Here is a 17780-nt window from a genome sequence, read left to right as displayed (position 1 = left end):
AGGGGCAAAATAAATGGGCGTGACCATAGAATATTGCTTATATACAATTGGAAAAGATCAAGAACTGATGGATGTGTAGGCTAAGGTTGGCTATCCCAGGGGAAAGTTATACTCTCTTGCCTTGTTTCTAAACCAGATTCTAAATGAGAAGCCAAAGGAGAATTTCAGTCTCCATGGCAAAGGAAATTATAACACCACAGAAGGTGTGTTAGTAGTGGTTTCCCCAGTCCTTCCTGAAAGGGATCTATAGCCATTTGTTTGAGTAGTCATAAACTACAAAAAGATTGCCTTGATTCTTGAAGATTAGTGGATAAAGGAGCAAGTTAATGTTGGTATATGTGCTGCTAAGGTGAGAACAGTGGTAAGTTCAATGTTAGTATTCGAGAGCATATGGCACTATGGTTCTTGTTAGATTGGGACTCATGAAGTTCAAGCAATGAGTGGACCTAGCATAGATCCATCTCACAGTGGATTCATAGGAAGGAGAATCAGAAGTTCACAAAACTCGATCAGTTCTCAAGGGCTGGTTGTAACTCAAGTTGGTTGTAAGTCAATACAGCTGAGATCTGGATGTTTACCTGGGTACACACTATACATAACAAGAGGCAGACGAAGCTTCCATTAACCTAATTAACCCAAGCTGTTTGTATGTCAGGGCAGTCATAACTTAAGGGTCCACTGTATATAATTAATGATCTTGTTCTATCTCAAACACAATTAGAGAGATCTTCTGGACCTTCTTCAGAACATCACATTGATCAATTGTGGGTCACAGATGACACTGCGTTATTTACACCTCATGAGCACCAAACAGCCATGGGGCAGGCTGACTTGCCAGTGATGTTAGCCAGCATCTGTCACTAGCCACCCAGTCCCAGAGTAGTGGACTTGGGAATGAAGCAACCATGGTAGCTGAGATGGAGGCTACGTAATGGCTCCCACTCACCAGTGTTGAACCCTGAAGGTGGCACACCCCTGAAGAGAATAACCAGTTTTCTGGTGACAAATTGTGTACATCAGACCCCTTCCATCACATAAAAAGTAGCAATCCATCCTGACTGGAGTTGATACATATTCCTGATGAGTTTGCCTTTCCAGCCTGCGAATCTGGGCCAGCGTCACTATGTGAGGATTCATAGTGTCTGATTTGCCAACATGGATCCCTTATACAAACACCTCAGAGCAAGAAAGGTGGTATAGCAGTGGGCACGTGACAATGGAATCCACTGACCTTCCCACACACTGTACCCTCCAGACGATGGCAGCCCCTGGAGTTGAGAAAGCCTTAAATAGGTAGCTGAGGCACCAACTTGGAAATGAACCTTTGTGAGGACAGGGTGCTATCCTTCAGGATGTGGCATATTGTTTAAGCCACCAGTTATGTCATGGTGCTACATCCCCAGGGAGTACGATTCATCCATCTGAGAAATACAAGACGACAGAAAGGGGGGCCCTTCCCCACCATTCTCAGCAGCACACCTTAACTCCGTAGGTCTAGAAGTTCTATTGCACAAAGAAGAGTCTAATTAAGGAAGTGAAAGGCCTTCGCAATGAAAACTATAGTACGCTAAAAAAGGAAATTGAAGAGGACATCAGAAAATGAAAAAAAAAATCCCATTCCTCAATAAGCAGAACAAATATGGTCAAAATGCCTATGCTTCCAAAATTGATATACAGATTTAATGCAATCCCAATTAAAATACCAACAGTATTCATCACAGAACTGGAGAAAACAACCCTAAAATTCATATGGAACCAGAAGAGACCCAGAATAACAATCCTGGGCAACAAGATAAAGAGGAGGCATCACAATCCCAGAATTAGAGTTATATAACAGAGCTACAGTGATTAAAAACAGCATGGTACTGGCACAAAAACAGACTTGTGGATCAAGGAATGGAGCGGAATACAGGATGCAGAAATAATGTCAAACAGATTTAAATATTTGTTCTTTGACAAAAGGTCCAAAAACATACATTGAAGCAAAGATGGCCTCTTTAATAAATGGCGCTGGGAAAACTGGCTATCCACATGCAGAAGATTGAACCTAGACCCATATCTATCACCTTTACTAAATAAAATCAAAATGGATCAAAGAACTAAATGTTAAGACAGAAACCCATACACATACACATAAATAAATAAAACAGAAACACTTAAACTGCTGGAAGATAAAATAGGTAAAACTCTTGAAGTCACAGGTGTAGGCAAGGACTTTCTGAACAGAATCTCAGTTACACTGGAAATACTACCAAGAATCAATGAATAGGATATTAAACTAAAATGCTTCTGCATAGAAAAAGAAACAACCAATAGAGTGAAAAGACAACCCACAGAATGGAGAAAAACTTTTGACAGCTATTTCTCAGGCAGAGTAGGATATATAAAAAAATTTTAAAAAACAAAACAATCAGATTCCTAGGTGGTCATGGTGGTGCAGGCCTGTAATCTGAGCACTTAGGAGGCTGAGACAGGAGGCTCAACATGAGTTCCAGGCCAGCCTGGGCTACATAGTGAGTTCAAGGCCAGCCTGGGCTACATAGAGAAACCTTGTCTCAAAAAACAACAGGGCTGGAGATTTAGCTCAGTGGTTCTGGCGCCTGCCGTGCAAGTGTAAGGTCCCAATTTCGATCCCTGGTACCAAAAAACAACAACAACAAAACAAAACAAAAACCAGACCCCCCCTCCAAATAAAAGACCCAATGGTAAATGGGCAAATAAAATGAATAGACACTTCTCAGATGAAGAAGTACAAATGACCAATAAAACATATGACATTGCTGGCAATTTGAGAAATATAAATTAAAACAACATTGAGATTCCACCTCACTCCAGAAAGAATGGTCATCATCAAAAAATCAAGTAATAACAAATGCTAGGAAGGCTACGGGGAAAAAGGAACCCTTCTACACTGCTGGTGGGAATGAAAACTAGTACAACCACTATGGAAAGCAGTATGGAATTTCCTCAGAACACTAAAACAAGAAACTTCACTCAACTTAGCTATTCCCCTTCCAGGTATCTTCCCACCAGATTTAAATACCTCTTACTACAAGGATCCATGAATATTCATGTTTATATCAGCACAATTCACAAGACCTAATCTTGGAAGCCTTCTATATGTCCATCAACAGATGAATGAATAAAGAAAACGTGGTACTATTCTGCCATAAAGAAAGATAAACTTAGGGGTGGGAATTTAGCTCAGTGGCACCATGTCTGCCTCGTAAGTGCAAGGTCCTGAGTTTGATCCCTGGTACCAAAAAAAGAAAAAAGAAAAGAAAGTGACAAGAAAGATAAACTTGAGTCACTTATAGGAAAATGGATACACCTTGAGACCATAATGTTAAGTGAAAGTGGACACATAGGCTTAAATATCACACGGTTTCTCTTATATGACAAACCAAAATTATAAATGAAGAGTAAAGTAAAACATAGATAATAGGTGGTAGGGAGATAGATCTGTCTGAAATGGAGAGGGGATCGAGAGATGGAGGGAGGAGGGATGAAGGGGAGGGGAAGGGAAGGGATAAAAAAGTAATTAAGTGTACGTACCAACTCCCCACAGGGATGTACACATCATGTACTGCAAACATACACTAATAAAAACTTCTTTTTAAAAAGGAAATAGGAAAAAGAAATTCCTACCAGATTAGTAAGGAGTGTGAATTGGGTACTACATCCAGTCCCTGGTTCATTCCCCTCTGCCACTGCTCCCTTACTCTAATCCCAGCCACCAGGAGCTGAGAAGATTTTCTCTCCCATCATGATACTCCTGCCTTGGAGCTAGCTCAACATGGACTGAATCCCATGAAACCATGAGCCCAACCAAACCTGTCTTTCTTTAAGTTGTGAGTGCCAGGAACAAGGAAACTAAGACATCTGATCTGAAACAGAAGGAAAACAAAGAAAGCAGGGAAGAGGGACAAAGAAAGTGGCAGGAGGAGGAAGGTGAGCTTCATTTCTAAATGGGACAGCCAGGAAGTCCTTTGTGGGAAAGGATGGTGCAGAAGCCAGAATTGGCTCTGGGTAGGTCCAGTAATAGCCAAGGAGGCCCATTAGCATTGAGTGCAGTAAAGTAAGGAAAGATGCTGAGATGAAGTCAGAGAGGCTTGTCAAGGTCCTATAGGTCACACGGGCCATGAAGGCCACTGCAAGGACACCAGCTTTAACACTGAGTGAGGTGGGAACCGTGGGAAGGTTCTGAGCAGAGGTGAGATGTGATCTGGCTTCATTGAACAGGATCTCCCTCTTGCAGCCAAGTTGCCTGAGGTCGTGCCAGCAGGGAAGCAAAGGATGTTGCAGCCAACAGAACCCAGAGTCATGTGACCTCAGAGCATCTTTAACAGGTCATGCTTGTTGATGGAGCAGGAAGCACACACATAGTACAGTTGTTTAATACACAGGCAATAAATGGCCCCATCTCTTTAAAAAGAAAATGCTCATACTGGTAAGGGGACTCTCCCTCAGGCTCCCTCGGGCTACAAACAATTAGGAGAAAATTTCCCTCAGTTCTAGAAGTTCACGGCTATATTGCAGACCAAGCAACTCAAAACGAGTGATCTGAGTGGTAATTTGATCTCAAAACAGTAAGAGGGAAGAAAAAAGACGCTTGGTTAGAGAGGTAGTGTGATGTGATGGTTAATACAGTATGTATATTATCAGGCCCAGGGTGAATGTAATTGCTGTGTACCGCAGACATCTACTGACTAAAACATCAAATTTAAGAAAAGAATATGAGTGTAGAACTGGGCATGGTGGCACACGCCTGTATTTCCTGCACTTGAGAGGTTGAGCCAGGAGGATCACAAGTTCAAGGCTAGCCTGGGTTACCTAGCAAGACCCTGTCTCAAAAAAACAAAAGAAAGGAGGGCTGGGGGTTTAGCTCAGTGGTTCTGCCGCCTGCCTCGCAATCCCAAGGTCCTGAGTTTGATCCCTGGTAACAAAAAAAAAAAAAAAAAAACCACACACACACAAAAGAAAAGAAAGAATAAGGGCATAGACATTTGCAGCAACATGGATAGGACTGGAAGACATTAAGTGAAATACCAGGCAAAGAAAGGCAAATACGACATGTTTTTACCCATATGTGTAAGCCTAAAAGTTGCTTTCATAGAGGTAGAGAGTGAAAGAGTGGTCAGCAGAGGCTAGGAAGTGAAGGGAGGCAGGTGGGACACGGAGCTGTATAGAGTACTGAAATTATAGTTAGGAAGAGTAAGTTTTCCCATTCTGCAGTAAGGTAGGAAACTGTAGTTCACGATTGTTTGCTACACATATTATAAAGCACAAAAGACAGGAGATCAGCTGCTCCTAATACAAAGAAATGATAAATTTTAAGGAGATAGATACGCTAATTTGATAGCAATACACTGTATACACGGTTCGAATGATCAGTCTGCTCCATAAATATGGACAATTACCATGTATAAATCTTTTAAAAAGTAAAAAAGAATATGAGCATAGAATGTCTGGTTTGAAGCCACCTCTGCCACTTCTAAGCCGAGTGGCCTTAGGCACATGACCTCTCTGTGCCTTGATTTCCTCATCTATAAAATTATAACTGCTTGGGCTGGGGATTTAGCTCAGTGGTTCCACTGCCTGCCTCACAAGCACAAGGTCCCACATTCAATCCCCAGTACCAATAAAAAAGAAAAAATTATAACTGCAGTAGTCCCCTCTTTATGGAATTAAATGAGTTTACAGTGCCTGGAACATGCTATGTGCTTGCCATTACTATTTTTAGGCCTATGTGATCCGAGAAAACTCATATTGTTGTTGAACTTGAGCAAATCAGCCTATCAATTTCTGGACACTTGTTTCCAAGTTTAATGCCTTCGGTATCATCTGTATAGTCCAATATTAGACCATGAGTAGATCTTTCTTCCTGCACTTCCTTTTTAAATGATTTTTATTGGTTCATGTTTGCAGCACACATGGCTGCATTCACTGTGGAGAACTGGTCCAGGTGCACAGCACATCTTAATGGATTTTTTTAATCCCTTCTCCCCCCATGTCTTGTTCCCCTTCCTTTCTGCAAAAGCTCTATCTCCTGTTTCCTGTCATCTAGATTTTATTTTGCTCCTTAATGTATTTATGCTCTGGGTTTCTCACAGGAGAGAAACTATGTGATACTTGAGCTCGTTCGTGTACCTGCTCTATTTCACTTAACACTTATAAACTATGACCGTGCCTGTTTTGCTGATTAATAGTCCAGCGGCTCCTGGCGGGGCCTCTCCAGGAAGGCTAAGAAGGCCTGACAGTAATCAGCCCCACGCATGGCGCTCAGTCGCCCCTGCGCAGCGGCCCCTCCCCTGACCCAAGGCGCCACCGCAAATCCCACTGGGAGGATGAGCTCCACTCCTTCAGGAGGACCCACCTCTGACTCCTCCCTGCGAGTCAGAACGCAGGGTTTCTGACTGCCATATGCCCCCCGAAACTGAACAGTTCTTTGTGGGTTTTGTTTTTGATTTTTTTACATTGGGCTGTCAATTGGTTTCATGTGACAATCACTAAGGTATGGAAGGAGAAAATGAACATTACAGTATATGCCGGCTCTTTCTTGGCGAGCGCTTTGCATACAATTATCTCAGAGCCTCCCCTCCCCTTCACACAGTCGCGGGGCCGCGCTGACCTCTAACTGCGCTCAAAGACCACTGAAGCTGACGATCCCTTGGATCGCTGGTCCTTCTTCTGCCAATAATTTCTACCTAACGTTGGCTGAAAAAAGAGGCTTGAGTTAGGCTTTTTTTCCCTAAAGCACTCCATAGCTAGGACTGCGATGACAACATCTAGCATTTATTCATTACATTCTCTGACTTCAGCATTTTGTTGTCTGCTCTTCTGTTGTCCTCTGATGTCATTCCGTGCAAACTGTTGGAAGAGCCCTAGACCCAGGGCTCATTTTGGGGTTGATGGCACGCAACTCAGAGATTACTAATTTGTTAGATTCCTAAGCAAACTGATTTGATAAACAGAGATCTCCATGTGCTTCATCCAAGCTCACACAGCAAAACCAGCTCTTTAAGCTAAATTTCCTATTGAACAAAGCAATTAAATTTTTTTAAAAAAGCCATTAAACAAAAGTTTCAAAAGAAAATGCCTAAATATTTTTTGCCAAGTATTTTATAAACGGAGCAGTTAGTTTCCTGATTCTAATGGTGACTGAGATCCAAAATCATAATTTTATTTCTGGAAGGAATAAAGATTCCTTTGTCATCACTTGAATAAACCAGTTAAGCCACTGTGCCTTCCTTTTGCATCTCTAATCAAATGAACGCCACCACAATAAGATGCTACCTGGGGAGTGCTCAACAGAAGATAAAACACTCTTTTAAAAATGTTACTGTAATCATTTTCTATATTTGGCTGGGTCATGCTGCTGTCACCGAGCTGGGTTTTCTTCTATATATGATAATTCAACATAGCTGGGTGAAGCCTTTTTGTTTTTAATTTCTAAAGTAATAAGGCACCCGACCTCATTCTTTTACAATGAAAGCTCATCAAGAGTGAAACAGCGAAAAATTCAACTCCAGCAGGAGTAGATGTGTTATAAAATGCAAGAAACAGAATCTCTGAAAGAGTCCTAGATTGCCAAGAAAGTGTCACTTTAAAGGCAAAAGTTTTTAAATTTAAGAGATAACATAGAAAAGATAAAAGGAGATGCCAGGTGACATATTCACTCATTGGGGTGAGAAATAATTATTCAAACACATACAAAGCTAGTCAAACATATTTTTCACATTTATTTATGTAAGAGATATAATGGAGTCACTTTACCTTGTACATAAGGAATACTGATTAATTCATCTCTAAAACCTGAGATGTTTACTACCATGTCTATAAAATATAATAAATTAAAATATAACATCAATTCATTCATTTATGGCAAACTCTCCCGGTGGTAATAGTGTATTTTACTTTTAAAATATTTATTTTGTCTTGGACTAAAACCTCACACTTAATAGTACTGAACATTTTCCCACTGTTATCATGGGAGATTTCTTGCTTTAAACAATACTATTTTTAAAAGTTACCTTCTTGAAACTGTCATGCAACTAGCCTTCTCTTTGAAAAATATTACATCAGGAGTCAGTTTATATTTTATATAACAAGCTTTAAAATCGCAAATATTTAATTTTCATTAATAGTGAAAAGCTCTTCAACTTATTTCAACTTGAAGCATAACTATATTTCTCACTACCATTGAATTTACATGAAATACTGTCTCCTGAAATCTTTTCTAGTTCTATACCAAGCATACTGTTGCAATATCATCACCATCAGTAGTGCTAATCCTGCTGGATAAATGGAATACTTGTCTTGATATTTTCCTAATTCCACCCAATAGTTCTGATGCACTTTTTTTTTTTCCATGCAGACTTCTGGCTCCGGAAGAGGCTACAGAAACCATCAAATCTGACCACTCCGTCCTCATTAAAATAAGGTTTTATAAATGCAATACAAAGTCTCACACATGGGCACGGTGAGGCTGCTCAGAAATAAGCCTAAAGTTTGGATTCAAACTTTACCTTTGTAAAATCCTCAGTGAATCTCCCACCGCAGTCTTCACTCCTTCCCTCCCGGGCTTCAGAATTTTTTCTCTGAAGGTATCAAATGCTTTAAAAGGCATTTTGGAAAGGGTAGAGGCACCTCCAAGCCGTTACCAGGAGCTCTCAGAAACTGTCATCCTCCCTCATCTCCAGTGTGGGGAGCGCTCTGTTTCCCTTGATGACCACCTGGAAGTCAGTGCTCTGGAGGGAACTACTTAACATCAAAAAGGAGACGATGCCCAGCCCCAGATCGTCCAAGGTGGGGGGGGGCGGGGCGGGCTGAGGGGTTTCTGGCCAGGAATTCAGTCCCTTCCAAAAGCTGCCAGCTCAGCAGCAGCCTGTGGCGCTGTTTCAGGCAGCCACCAGCAGACTGAGCACAGCCTCTCTTGCTAGCTCCAGCTGGAGAAGCTAATGTGGGCTCCAGCCCAAAAGGGGCCCAGACCAGCAGCATCTGTGGCTGAGCTTCAGCCTCTCCTGCCTCCCTGGCTGGTCTCTCTCTCTTTCTCTCTCTCTCTCTCTCTCTCTCCCCCTCCCCCCCCATCACAGTAATGCTGCCCCAGGTAACGCTATAGCAACCTGCACACCTGCCCCTCGGCCGCCTTGGCTTATTAATGGGCTCTCGGCCAGAGCTGGCACTCGATGAAGTTTATGAAACATTTACAAGTTCTTGCTTTTTTGAGGTCTGGCCCTGCAGACAGGCTCTCAGCCACCACTTGATGCCTTTCATTCCCCTCGTAGGAGTCGTGAAACTGTTGTTCAGCCCCGCACTGGCATGGATGTGTTCCCCGGAGAACCACCTGCCCTCGACTAGCCTGATGCAAACCCAGGCCAGACCATCTGGAAGGACACTGGTTTGCTTCTCGTCAACGGAGCAGGCTCTCTCAAGACGTGACGTAGATGCCATTGGGACCATCCAATTGAAGAGAGCTCAGTCAGCTCTGGCACCTGTTAGAGCTCCTCACTGGCTCCTTGTATCCTTAAGATAGAGAAACCCTTAGTCGTGATGCTCAAGCCCTCTGTGGGACCCAGCTTCCTTCTCCCTCTGCTGAACCTGAGCTCACCAAGCTCCCTATTGCCTCTGGGGTTTGTTTAGGCTGCTGCCCCATCATCTGGATCACTTCAGGAGCTTCTCTCCTCTTCAGATGAGGTGTCCCTCCATCATCAGCTGTCCCCTACCGAAGCAGGACCTGGCTGGGAATGGGTGGGGCCTGAAAGCCTGCTGGACTCAGGTTAATGTGCTACGCTGCTCTCAAATTTATGGGCGGCAGGACGGGTCCCCCATCAATGATGTCACCTGGAAGAAGCTGCCTTTATCTGCAAGGTGACTGCGAAACCATGTGCCACAGACACCCAGCTTTTCCAGGAGCCATTTCCACAGGGCTGGTCACTGCCCTCCACAAGTCACAGTCCAGTCCTTCTCTAAGACTGGACGTAAGCTATGTTGGAGCTGGATGCTCAGTAGGCTAAACACTGCTAATCTGCTGGAGTCTTTCTACGTGGTCCAAAGTACTCTTTATATATTATCACAATCTTTCCCATGCTGTTTTGTGATTAGTAACTTACTTTCTCCAATTTTACTTATTGGAAACTGAGGCAAAGAGAGGTTAGTCTTGTCTGAGATCACACAACTAGTAAGAGAGTCTAGTGTCACATCCAAAAGCTCTCTCTCTTCCATTCTTCCCTTTTCTCTCTTCCCTCCCTTTCTCTTCCTACCCACACTTTACTGCAGCACACTTTGCATGTCATGTCATTCACTTATTTCAAGTGGACAGTTCAATGATTCTCTGTAACTTACCAAGTTGTACAGCCATTGTCATGAAGCAATTTTAGAACATTTCTGTCATCCCAATTAAGATCTCTCATATTTACTGTGAATCCCCATCTACCATCCCCTATCCTGCCTCTGATAACTGCTAATCTGTTTTCTTTTCCTGCAGATTTGCCTTTTCTGACAATGTTATAGAAATAAACCATGTTGTACAGTCTCTGGCTTTCTTTCAATTAGTGTGATGAGTTTGATGTCTACCCAAGACCCAGCATACATCAATAGTCTGTTCCTTCCTTTTATGCTGAAGAATACTTCATTGCATGGATATACCACACACTGCCCATCTAGTGAGGTACTGATGTACATTCAGGTTATTTCTAATTTCTGGATATTGTAAATAAAACTGTTATTTATAAACATATGCCTACAAGTCTTGGTGCAGACATGTTTTCATCTTTCTTGAATAAATAACTAGGAGTGGAATTGCTGGTTCTTAGGGTGCATGTATGGTTAACTTTTAAGAAACTGTCAATTTAGTTTCCACAGTGGCTGCACTATTTTACATTCCTACCACCATGTATCAGGATTCTAATTTTTCCACATTCTCCCCAGTATTTGTTGTCTGCCTTTTTCAGTATAACCATTCTAGCAGGCATGGTAAATATATCTCACTGTAGGTTTAATTTACATTTCCTTCATAATTAATGACACTGACTATCTTTCTACATGGTCATTAGCCATGCAAATCTTTTGAGGGGTGAAATTTCTATATATATTTTCCATATTTTAAAATGGTTTTTCGTTTTGCTTATTATTGAGGTGTACCAGTATGTGTCCTGGATACATGTTCCAGAGATGCCCCATGTTTACCAGAGCTGACTTTTGCAAATATTTCCCCCCGGTCTCCTGTTCATCATTTTACTTTATTCATTCTGTATTTTGAAGTACGAGCTTTTCTTGTTTTGACGAGATCAAATTCATTTTTCTTCTTCTATGAACTGTACTTTTGCTACATCTAAGAACTCTTTGCCTAACCTGTGGCTGCAAAGGTTTTCTCTTAATGTTCTTCTAAGTTTATTGTTTTCAGCACTTATGTTAAGTCTAGGGTCTATTTTGAGTTCAGTTTTATGCATGGTGTGAGATAAATGTCTAAGTTTGTCATGTGATGATCCAATTTTCTCAGCATCATTTGTTAGAAATGCTACCCTTTCTCCAGTGAATTGTCCTGGCGTCTTTGTCAAAAATCAATTAAACAAAAATATAGAGATTTATTTTTGGACTTCCAATTCTATTCAGTTAATATATATGTCTATTATTAGGCCAGTATCACACTGTCTTAACTACAGCTATATAGTTAAGTTTTGAAATTGGAAAATGAAAATCCTAACTTTGGTCTTTTTAAAAAGAAATCGGGCTGTACTAGATCTTTTGCATTTTACATATAAATTTTAGGAACAGCTTATCCATTTCTACAAAAAAAAAAAATTCCTGTCCAGCCCTGTGCTCTTATTTTCTGGTCACCAACCTTGCCAACATAACCTCCCAAGGCTCAAAATGCTAAGGCCCCAAGAAATCACATATCTAAACACTCTACCAAGTCTACCTGGCTCCAAAGAGCTCACTTGTTTGTTGAAAGAAAATACAATCACAATAAAATGTGGTTAACATACTCTAGGGCTACGAAAGCTCTACTGGTGGGCCATCTAACGATTCCTCAGCCCACACATACCTTTAAATTTTTTATCTCTTACAGCACATAGTGGAAGCATTACTAGCCAAAGCTGTTATCAGCCTCAAATAGTTAACCTCAAATGGCTGCTGAGGGCACTAACCATTCCTGCAGAATGTTTTGCCCTTGAAACACACTTGGATCTACTAAGTTTCAGAGTAGTACTTAAGATGATTAATAATAATAATAATGTTTCTAGAGTATTTTCTGGTCCCAGATTTTAAGCATTTACTATGCATTAACCCATTTATTCCCCACAATGACCCTGAGGTAGATGTTATCACTGCATCACTTACAGATGAGAAAACTGAGGCACAGAGAGGTCAAGTTACTTGCTTAAATTCATACAGCTAAGAAACCGAATAGTAGATGGGATATGGACCCAAGAAGTGTGACATCAGAACATATACAGTGGACCCTTGACTTATGAACTCAGTTCATTCACAATGGCTGGTTGTAACTCAAGTTGATCAACTGAAGGCTCAGGCTCCTCTACATAGCCTTCAAAGTCTCCCTCCTGCACACAGGAAGATTTCAGCATCCTTAGAGACACTGGCCCAGGATTTCTCAGTTAACCCCACACAGGAAAGGATGTTGTCATGGTCCTTCCAGAGCTCTCTAAGGGTTAAATCTGTATCTGCAGATCGGGGATTTAGCTCAGTGGTGCCACTGCCTGGCTCAAAAGCGCAAGGTCCTGAGTTCTATCCCTGGTACAAAAAAAAAAAATCTGTATCTGAGACCATCCAGAAGCACAAGTGGCTGGCATTTGGGTCTTATCTCAATACTTTGTTTGTAAGTTAAAACTAAAATTCCAGTTCATAACCCAAGTTGTTTGTATGTCAGGCAGGTCATAACTCAAAGGTTCACTGTACTATTAACTTCTACATGAAAGCTGTCGATAAGTGAGATCTAAAGCCAAGGGTGGTGGTACATGCCTGTAATCCTAGCATTCTGGGAGTTTGAGGTAGGAGGATCACAAGTTTAAACCAAGCATGGCAACTTGGTGACTTGGTGAAACCCCACCTCAGTATGAAAAAAAAATGTTTTAAAAATGGCTCAGTATGTAGCTTGGTGTGATGGCCTTGGGTAGAATCCCGTTTTGAAGAGAGATGAAGGGAGGGAGAAGGAGGGAGGGAGGGAGAGAGAGAGGGAGAGGGACAGAGAGAGAAGCCAGTGGTACAGTTTAGATCTAGAATGTGGCCCAAAGGTCCATGTGGGAAAAGCTAAATCCCTAGCTTGGTGGGATGGTGGAGCTTTCAGGAGGTGTGGCCTAATGGAAGTCTTTAGGTCACTGCAAGGGTGTGCCCTTGAAAGAGATCATAGGATCCTTCTCCCTTCCTCTTCTTTTCTTTTACTTCCCAACCATGAGTGAATAGTTGTGGTCAACGATGTGCTCCTGCCATGATGCACTGCCACAGGCCCAACACAATACAGCCAACCAGTCATGGACTCAAATTTCTAAAACCATGATCCAAATAAACCTTTTATCTTTGTAAGTGTGTTATATTAGGTATTTGTTATAGCAATAGAAACTTCACTCACACAACTAGAAATGAGGCTGAGCCTCATTTCATTCATTGGTTCATTTGTTCCTTTTCTTGAGGGTCTACTAGGTGGCAGGTTCTTTTTAGGCAATGGTGATACAGATTGGACTGTGATGTCCTCCTTGAAGAAACAAATAAACAGGAAATGAATGTGTCCACCACAGAGGATTGAGTGCCACAACAGAGGGTTACGGGAATGCAGCAAGGATGCCAAGCTGGGCCTACAGACGGGTGGACAGGAGGGCTTCCCAGATAAGGGAATGGTAGTGCATGCATTCAGGATGAGACAGAAACATGTGGGAATGAAGACAAACATGAAAGACCCTGGCATATGGGGAAGCTTGCACAGTGTCTGACAGCTGGGTAGGTGTGTCCATGGGGTAGAAAACAAGGCCGGAGTAATGACCTTGAGCACTCAATAATTCAGTTGTTGCAGAAGAGCATTAAACCATATGTTCCCCATCTCAAAGTATCAAATATGGCAAAGACAGAGGAAATTATTATGAGCAGCACAGAATTCACTGCAGGACGTGAAACAAAAGCATTGCTCCATGCTATGGGTATATAAACCACATGTACACTAGAAAAAATGCCAGCCACTGGTATGTACTTGATGACTTCCCATCATCCTCTACTAAAAAACCTCTTCCCTTAGAGAACATGTATTAACCAAGATTTCCTTAGGGGTGCATGTCCAGATCATAGCAACTCCGTGTTCTCTGGGAAATTTCCAGTGTCCCCACTGTCTCTCATTTAACAGTGACAGACCTGTGAATATCCTGTATGACCTTTGGTGAATGGACCAGGAACAGGCGCTTGAACTACACTGAGCCAGTAAGGTACCAGATTCTCTTAATAATTTAACTTTGGCATGGAAAGACTGCCAGTTAACCCTAAAGCACCCTGGACTGGAATGGTGGGGTGTCTACACACTAACATTATGGGTCAGAGAAGCAGAAAATATGAGTCTGACAGAGTAAGAAGAATGAAATTTTAATAGGATGAGGGGGGAGGGTGTTTTTTATAGCATTCTAGTCCCTGTCTGTCCAAACTCAGCTGTCCCTCTGTCCTTGGATTTCATGAACTACCCATGTCCTTATAAGAAACTGTCCTCTTTTGGTTTAGTTAAGATAGTTTCTGCTCCTCACAAATGAAGAACCTTGGCCACTGCAATTATTTAAAACCCAAATTCTGTAATGCCAAGTCACTTCTACCTAACACACATGGGCGAGCCTACCTGGCCAGCTGTGACAGGTGGAACTCTAATTTGCAAGAACAAAGCAAGTACACCTCCTAGGTTGGTCATGAGCCAGGTTGTTCTAGTCTTCCACCTGTACCAAAAAAGTAAACCAACAAATACCCCCCAAAAAATGAGGACAATGTTTTCTCCAGGAAATAATTTCATAAAATCCAATTAAGGTGTTAGATGGAGAATTTTAACCAGTGTCAGGGCTAAAGACCAAATTATCCTCCTTTCTGGGCTGTGAATATTGCTCAGTGATAGAGAGCACTGGCCTAATGTGTGCAGGGCCCTGGCTTTGATCCTTACCCAAGATGTCAATGCCTGACACCTACTGAGGGCCTTTAGATAGACCCTCTATACAGTAACTCTGACTGCCGATCACAACTACAACCCTCTTCAGCTGGAAGTAGTCTTCACCCCTTGGCCCCTCACGGCGGTTAGGGGTACTTCTTCAAAGGGGGTAATATTGTAGATAGGTAAGTTAGATTATCTTGTAGGCAGTTAGACAGCCCACCCTCAAGGTACCAGCCCTCAAGGCCCTAGGCCTCAAGGTGTCAGCCCTCCAGGAGCCAACACAGTGAGGAGCCAACATTGAGAACAACTGAGATACAGTCACTGGTTAGGATTATAGAAAGAAGAGGCACTACTTCCTCTAGAGATAGACAGCAGTGATTGATATTCTAAATGGGAAATTCCTTGTGTGTGACATGTCTTCCCATTTGATCCCCACGTAATCAATATTACCTGGGTGACTGTACTTGTGATCTTATTGGTTGGTCATGGTTTTGTCCCACCTCATGCCCACCTTGTAAATTTCCACTGGGTCATATAGTTTTGTTCCACTTTGTACCCACCTCACCACATGGCTCTGCTGTATAAAACATCTTTGAAAAGCGGGTGGGTGGGCAACCCACTTTCCGGTCCCCATTCTGCCTCTCTTAGGCAGAAGCTATATTTCTCTCAATTTTCCAACTCTTAAATAAATAAATAAATAAATGAAAAACTATTCACCTTTTTGGGTAAAAGGTTGTTATGGTTTAAATATGAAGAGCCCCTCAAGACTAAGATATTGAGGGCTTGATGCCCAGTGTAGCACCACTCAGAGTGAAGCACAGAACTGCGATTGGATGATGGGGGCGGGGCATACCTCATCCACAGATCAACCCATTGGTGAGTTCACAGCTGATAAACTCAGGAGGTGGACCACAGATGGAGGAAGTAGGTGTCTGGGGTGTCTTTGACTATTCTGTCCTTAGTCCCTTCCTCTCTGGCTCTTCTCCTTTTTATTCTGCTTCCTGGCTGCCATGAGGTGAGGTGCTTTTCTCCTCCACAGCCTTCTGCCATGTTTCTGCCTTGAAGCCAGCCAAACATGGACTGAACCCTCTGGAACCATTACCCAAAATAAAATATCTCCTCATTTCGGTTTTTTATCTCCGTTATTTGGTGACAGCAATGAAAAGCTGACTAGACACGGATCCCATAAGGAAGTGAAGGTAATGAAAAGAATGTCATCTTGGGGTTCCTTCTCTCCTGAACTCAGTGACAATTTTTCTAGCCAATTCTAGCCAATTCCACTCAATACCCCACTTCCACACTCTCCTACTCAGGCTCTCCTAACATCATGAGACCAACATAAAAATTTCTTTTACCCAGGATTTTTCTCAAGCCGTTAAAGTCTGGATATTCTTGATAACTCTCATTAGTAATGACCAATATGTACATGTCACTTGACTTTTCATTGAACCCCATATCTGATTTTAATTCTTTCATTAATAGTCAAACTCGTCTACAAAGTTCTTTCAAATATGATTTGGTTCCCCTAACAATCTTGTAAAACAAATAAGCACTTAGAGAAATCAAGCCTCAAATTTCACCCAACATAATCTAGAGCCAAGAGAATTCAGAGAACTGGAACAAGACCTTACAGCCCATATCCTGGGCTTGAATCACTATGGTCCAGTTCTTTGAGATCCTATGATCCTACTATGGGTAGTACAGAGTGGCTTTAACATATCTCAAAAAAGATGTACTCACAATCTTTGTGTCTTTAAAAACTTTACTGAGCACTTAAGTATAAGTATGCTTGTGATAGCTACCACAGAAATTTGAAAAATAAACAGATGCTGATTTTCAAGATACTTACTAGCCAGGTGCAGCAGCACATGCTATATTCCAAACACTTGGGAGGCTGAGGCAGGAGGATAAAAAGTTTGGGCTAGGGCCCAGGGATTTAGCTCAGTGGTTTCGCCACCTGCTGTGCAAGTGCAAGGACCCAAGTTCGATCCCCGGTACCAAAAAAAAAAAAGTTTGGACTACTTAGCAAGTTCAAGTCCAGGCTGAACTACAGAGCAAGACTCTGTCTCCAAAAAACAAAAAACAAAAATCAAAACAGACAAAAAAAAAAAAAAGATTACATGCTAATATGTTTACTTTCATGAAAATATCCCACTGGATTTCAACCTGCCAAAGATTAAAACTAGACCCATACCTATCACCATGCACTAAATTAAGATGGAAGTGGATTAAAGATTTAAATATTAAGACAGAAACACTAAATTTGCTGGAAAATAAGTTAGGCAGAACCCTTGAAGACATTGGTATAGGAAAAGACTTTATGAACAAAACCTCAGTGGCATGAGAACTTGCACAAAGAATCAACAACTGGGATCTTACCTTATTAAAAAGCTTCTGCGGGGCCAGGGATTTAGCTCAGTGGTTCTGCCACCTGCTTTGCAAGCGCAAGGACCCGAGTTCGATCCCTGGCACCAAAAAAAAAAGCTTCTGCACTGCAAGAGAAACCACCAACAGAGGTAAGAGACAACCTACAATGTGGTGGAAAATTTTTAGCAGCTATACCTCAAAGGACTACTATCTAGAATATATAAAGAACTGAAAAAAATTAGACCCTCCAAATTCAAAGACCCAACTCAAAAATGGGCATCTGAAA

General features: G+C 41.9%; 1 protein-coding gene across 3 annotated transcripts in view; it reads right to left on the bottom strand.

The window, feature by feature from the left end:
• Slc17a8 (solute carrier family 17 member 8) overlaps window positions 1-9053 on the bottom strand; it is a 52582-nt gene extending 43529 nt beyond the window's left edge. Inside the window, exon 1 of one of the 3 annotated variants that reach the window (XM_087192664.1) lies at window positions 8529-9053. In XM_087192664.1, the coding sequence (XP_087048790.1) occupies window positions 8529-8629 (101 nt within the window). In that variant the 5' untranslated portion in view covers window positions 8630-9053. The remainder of the gene's footprint in view (window positions 1-8528) is intronic. The other 2 variants (XM_004844871.3, XM_087192666.1) reach the window with 2 other exon arrangements.
• Between the last annotated feature and the right edge of the window lie 8727 nt (window positions 9054-17780).

Source organism: Heterocephalus glaber, unplaced genomic scaffold (genome assembly GCF_053883595.1).
Source record: "Heterocephalus glaber isolate CG9 unplaced genomic scaffold, H.glaber_assembly_v1.0 deba00001572, whole genome shotgun sequence".
NCBI classification, from domain to species: Eukaryota; Metazoa; Chordata; class Mammalia; order Rodentia; family Bathyergidae; genus Heterocephalus; species Heterocephalus glaber.
The sequence above is the reverse complement of the archived record's forward strand: the minus strand, read 5'-3'. Positions and strand labels throughout refer to the sequence as shown.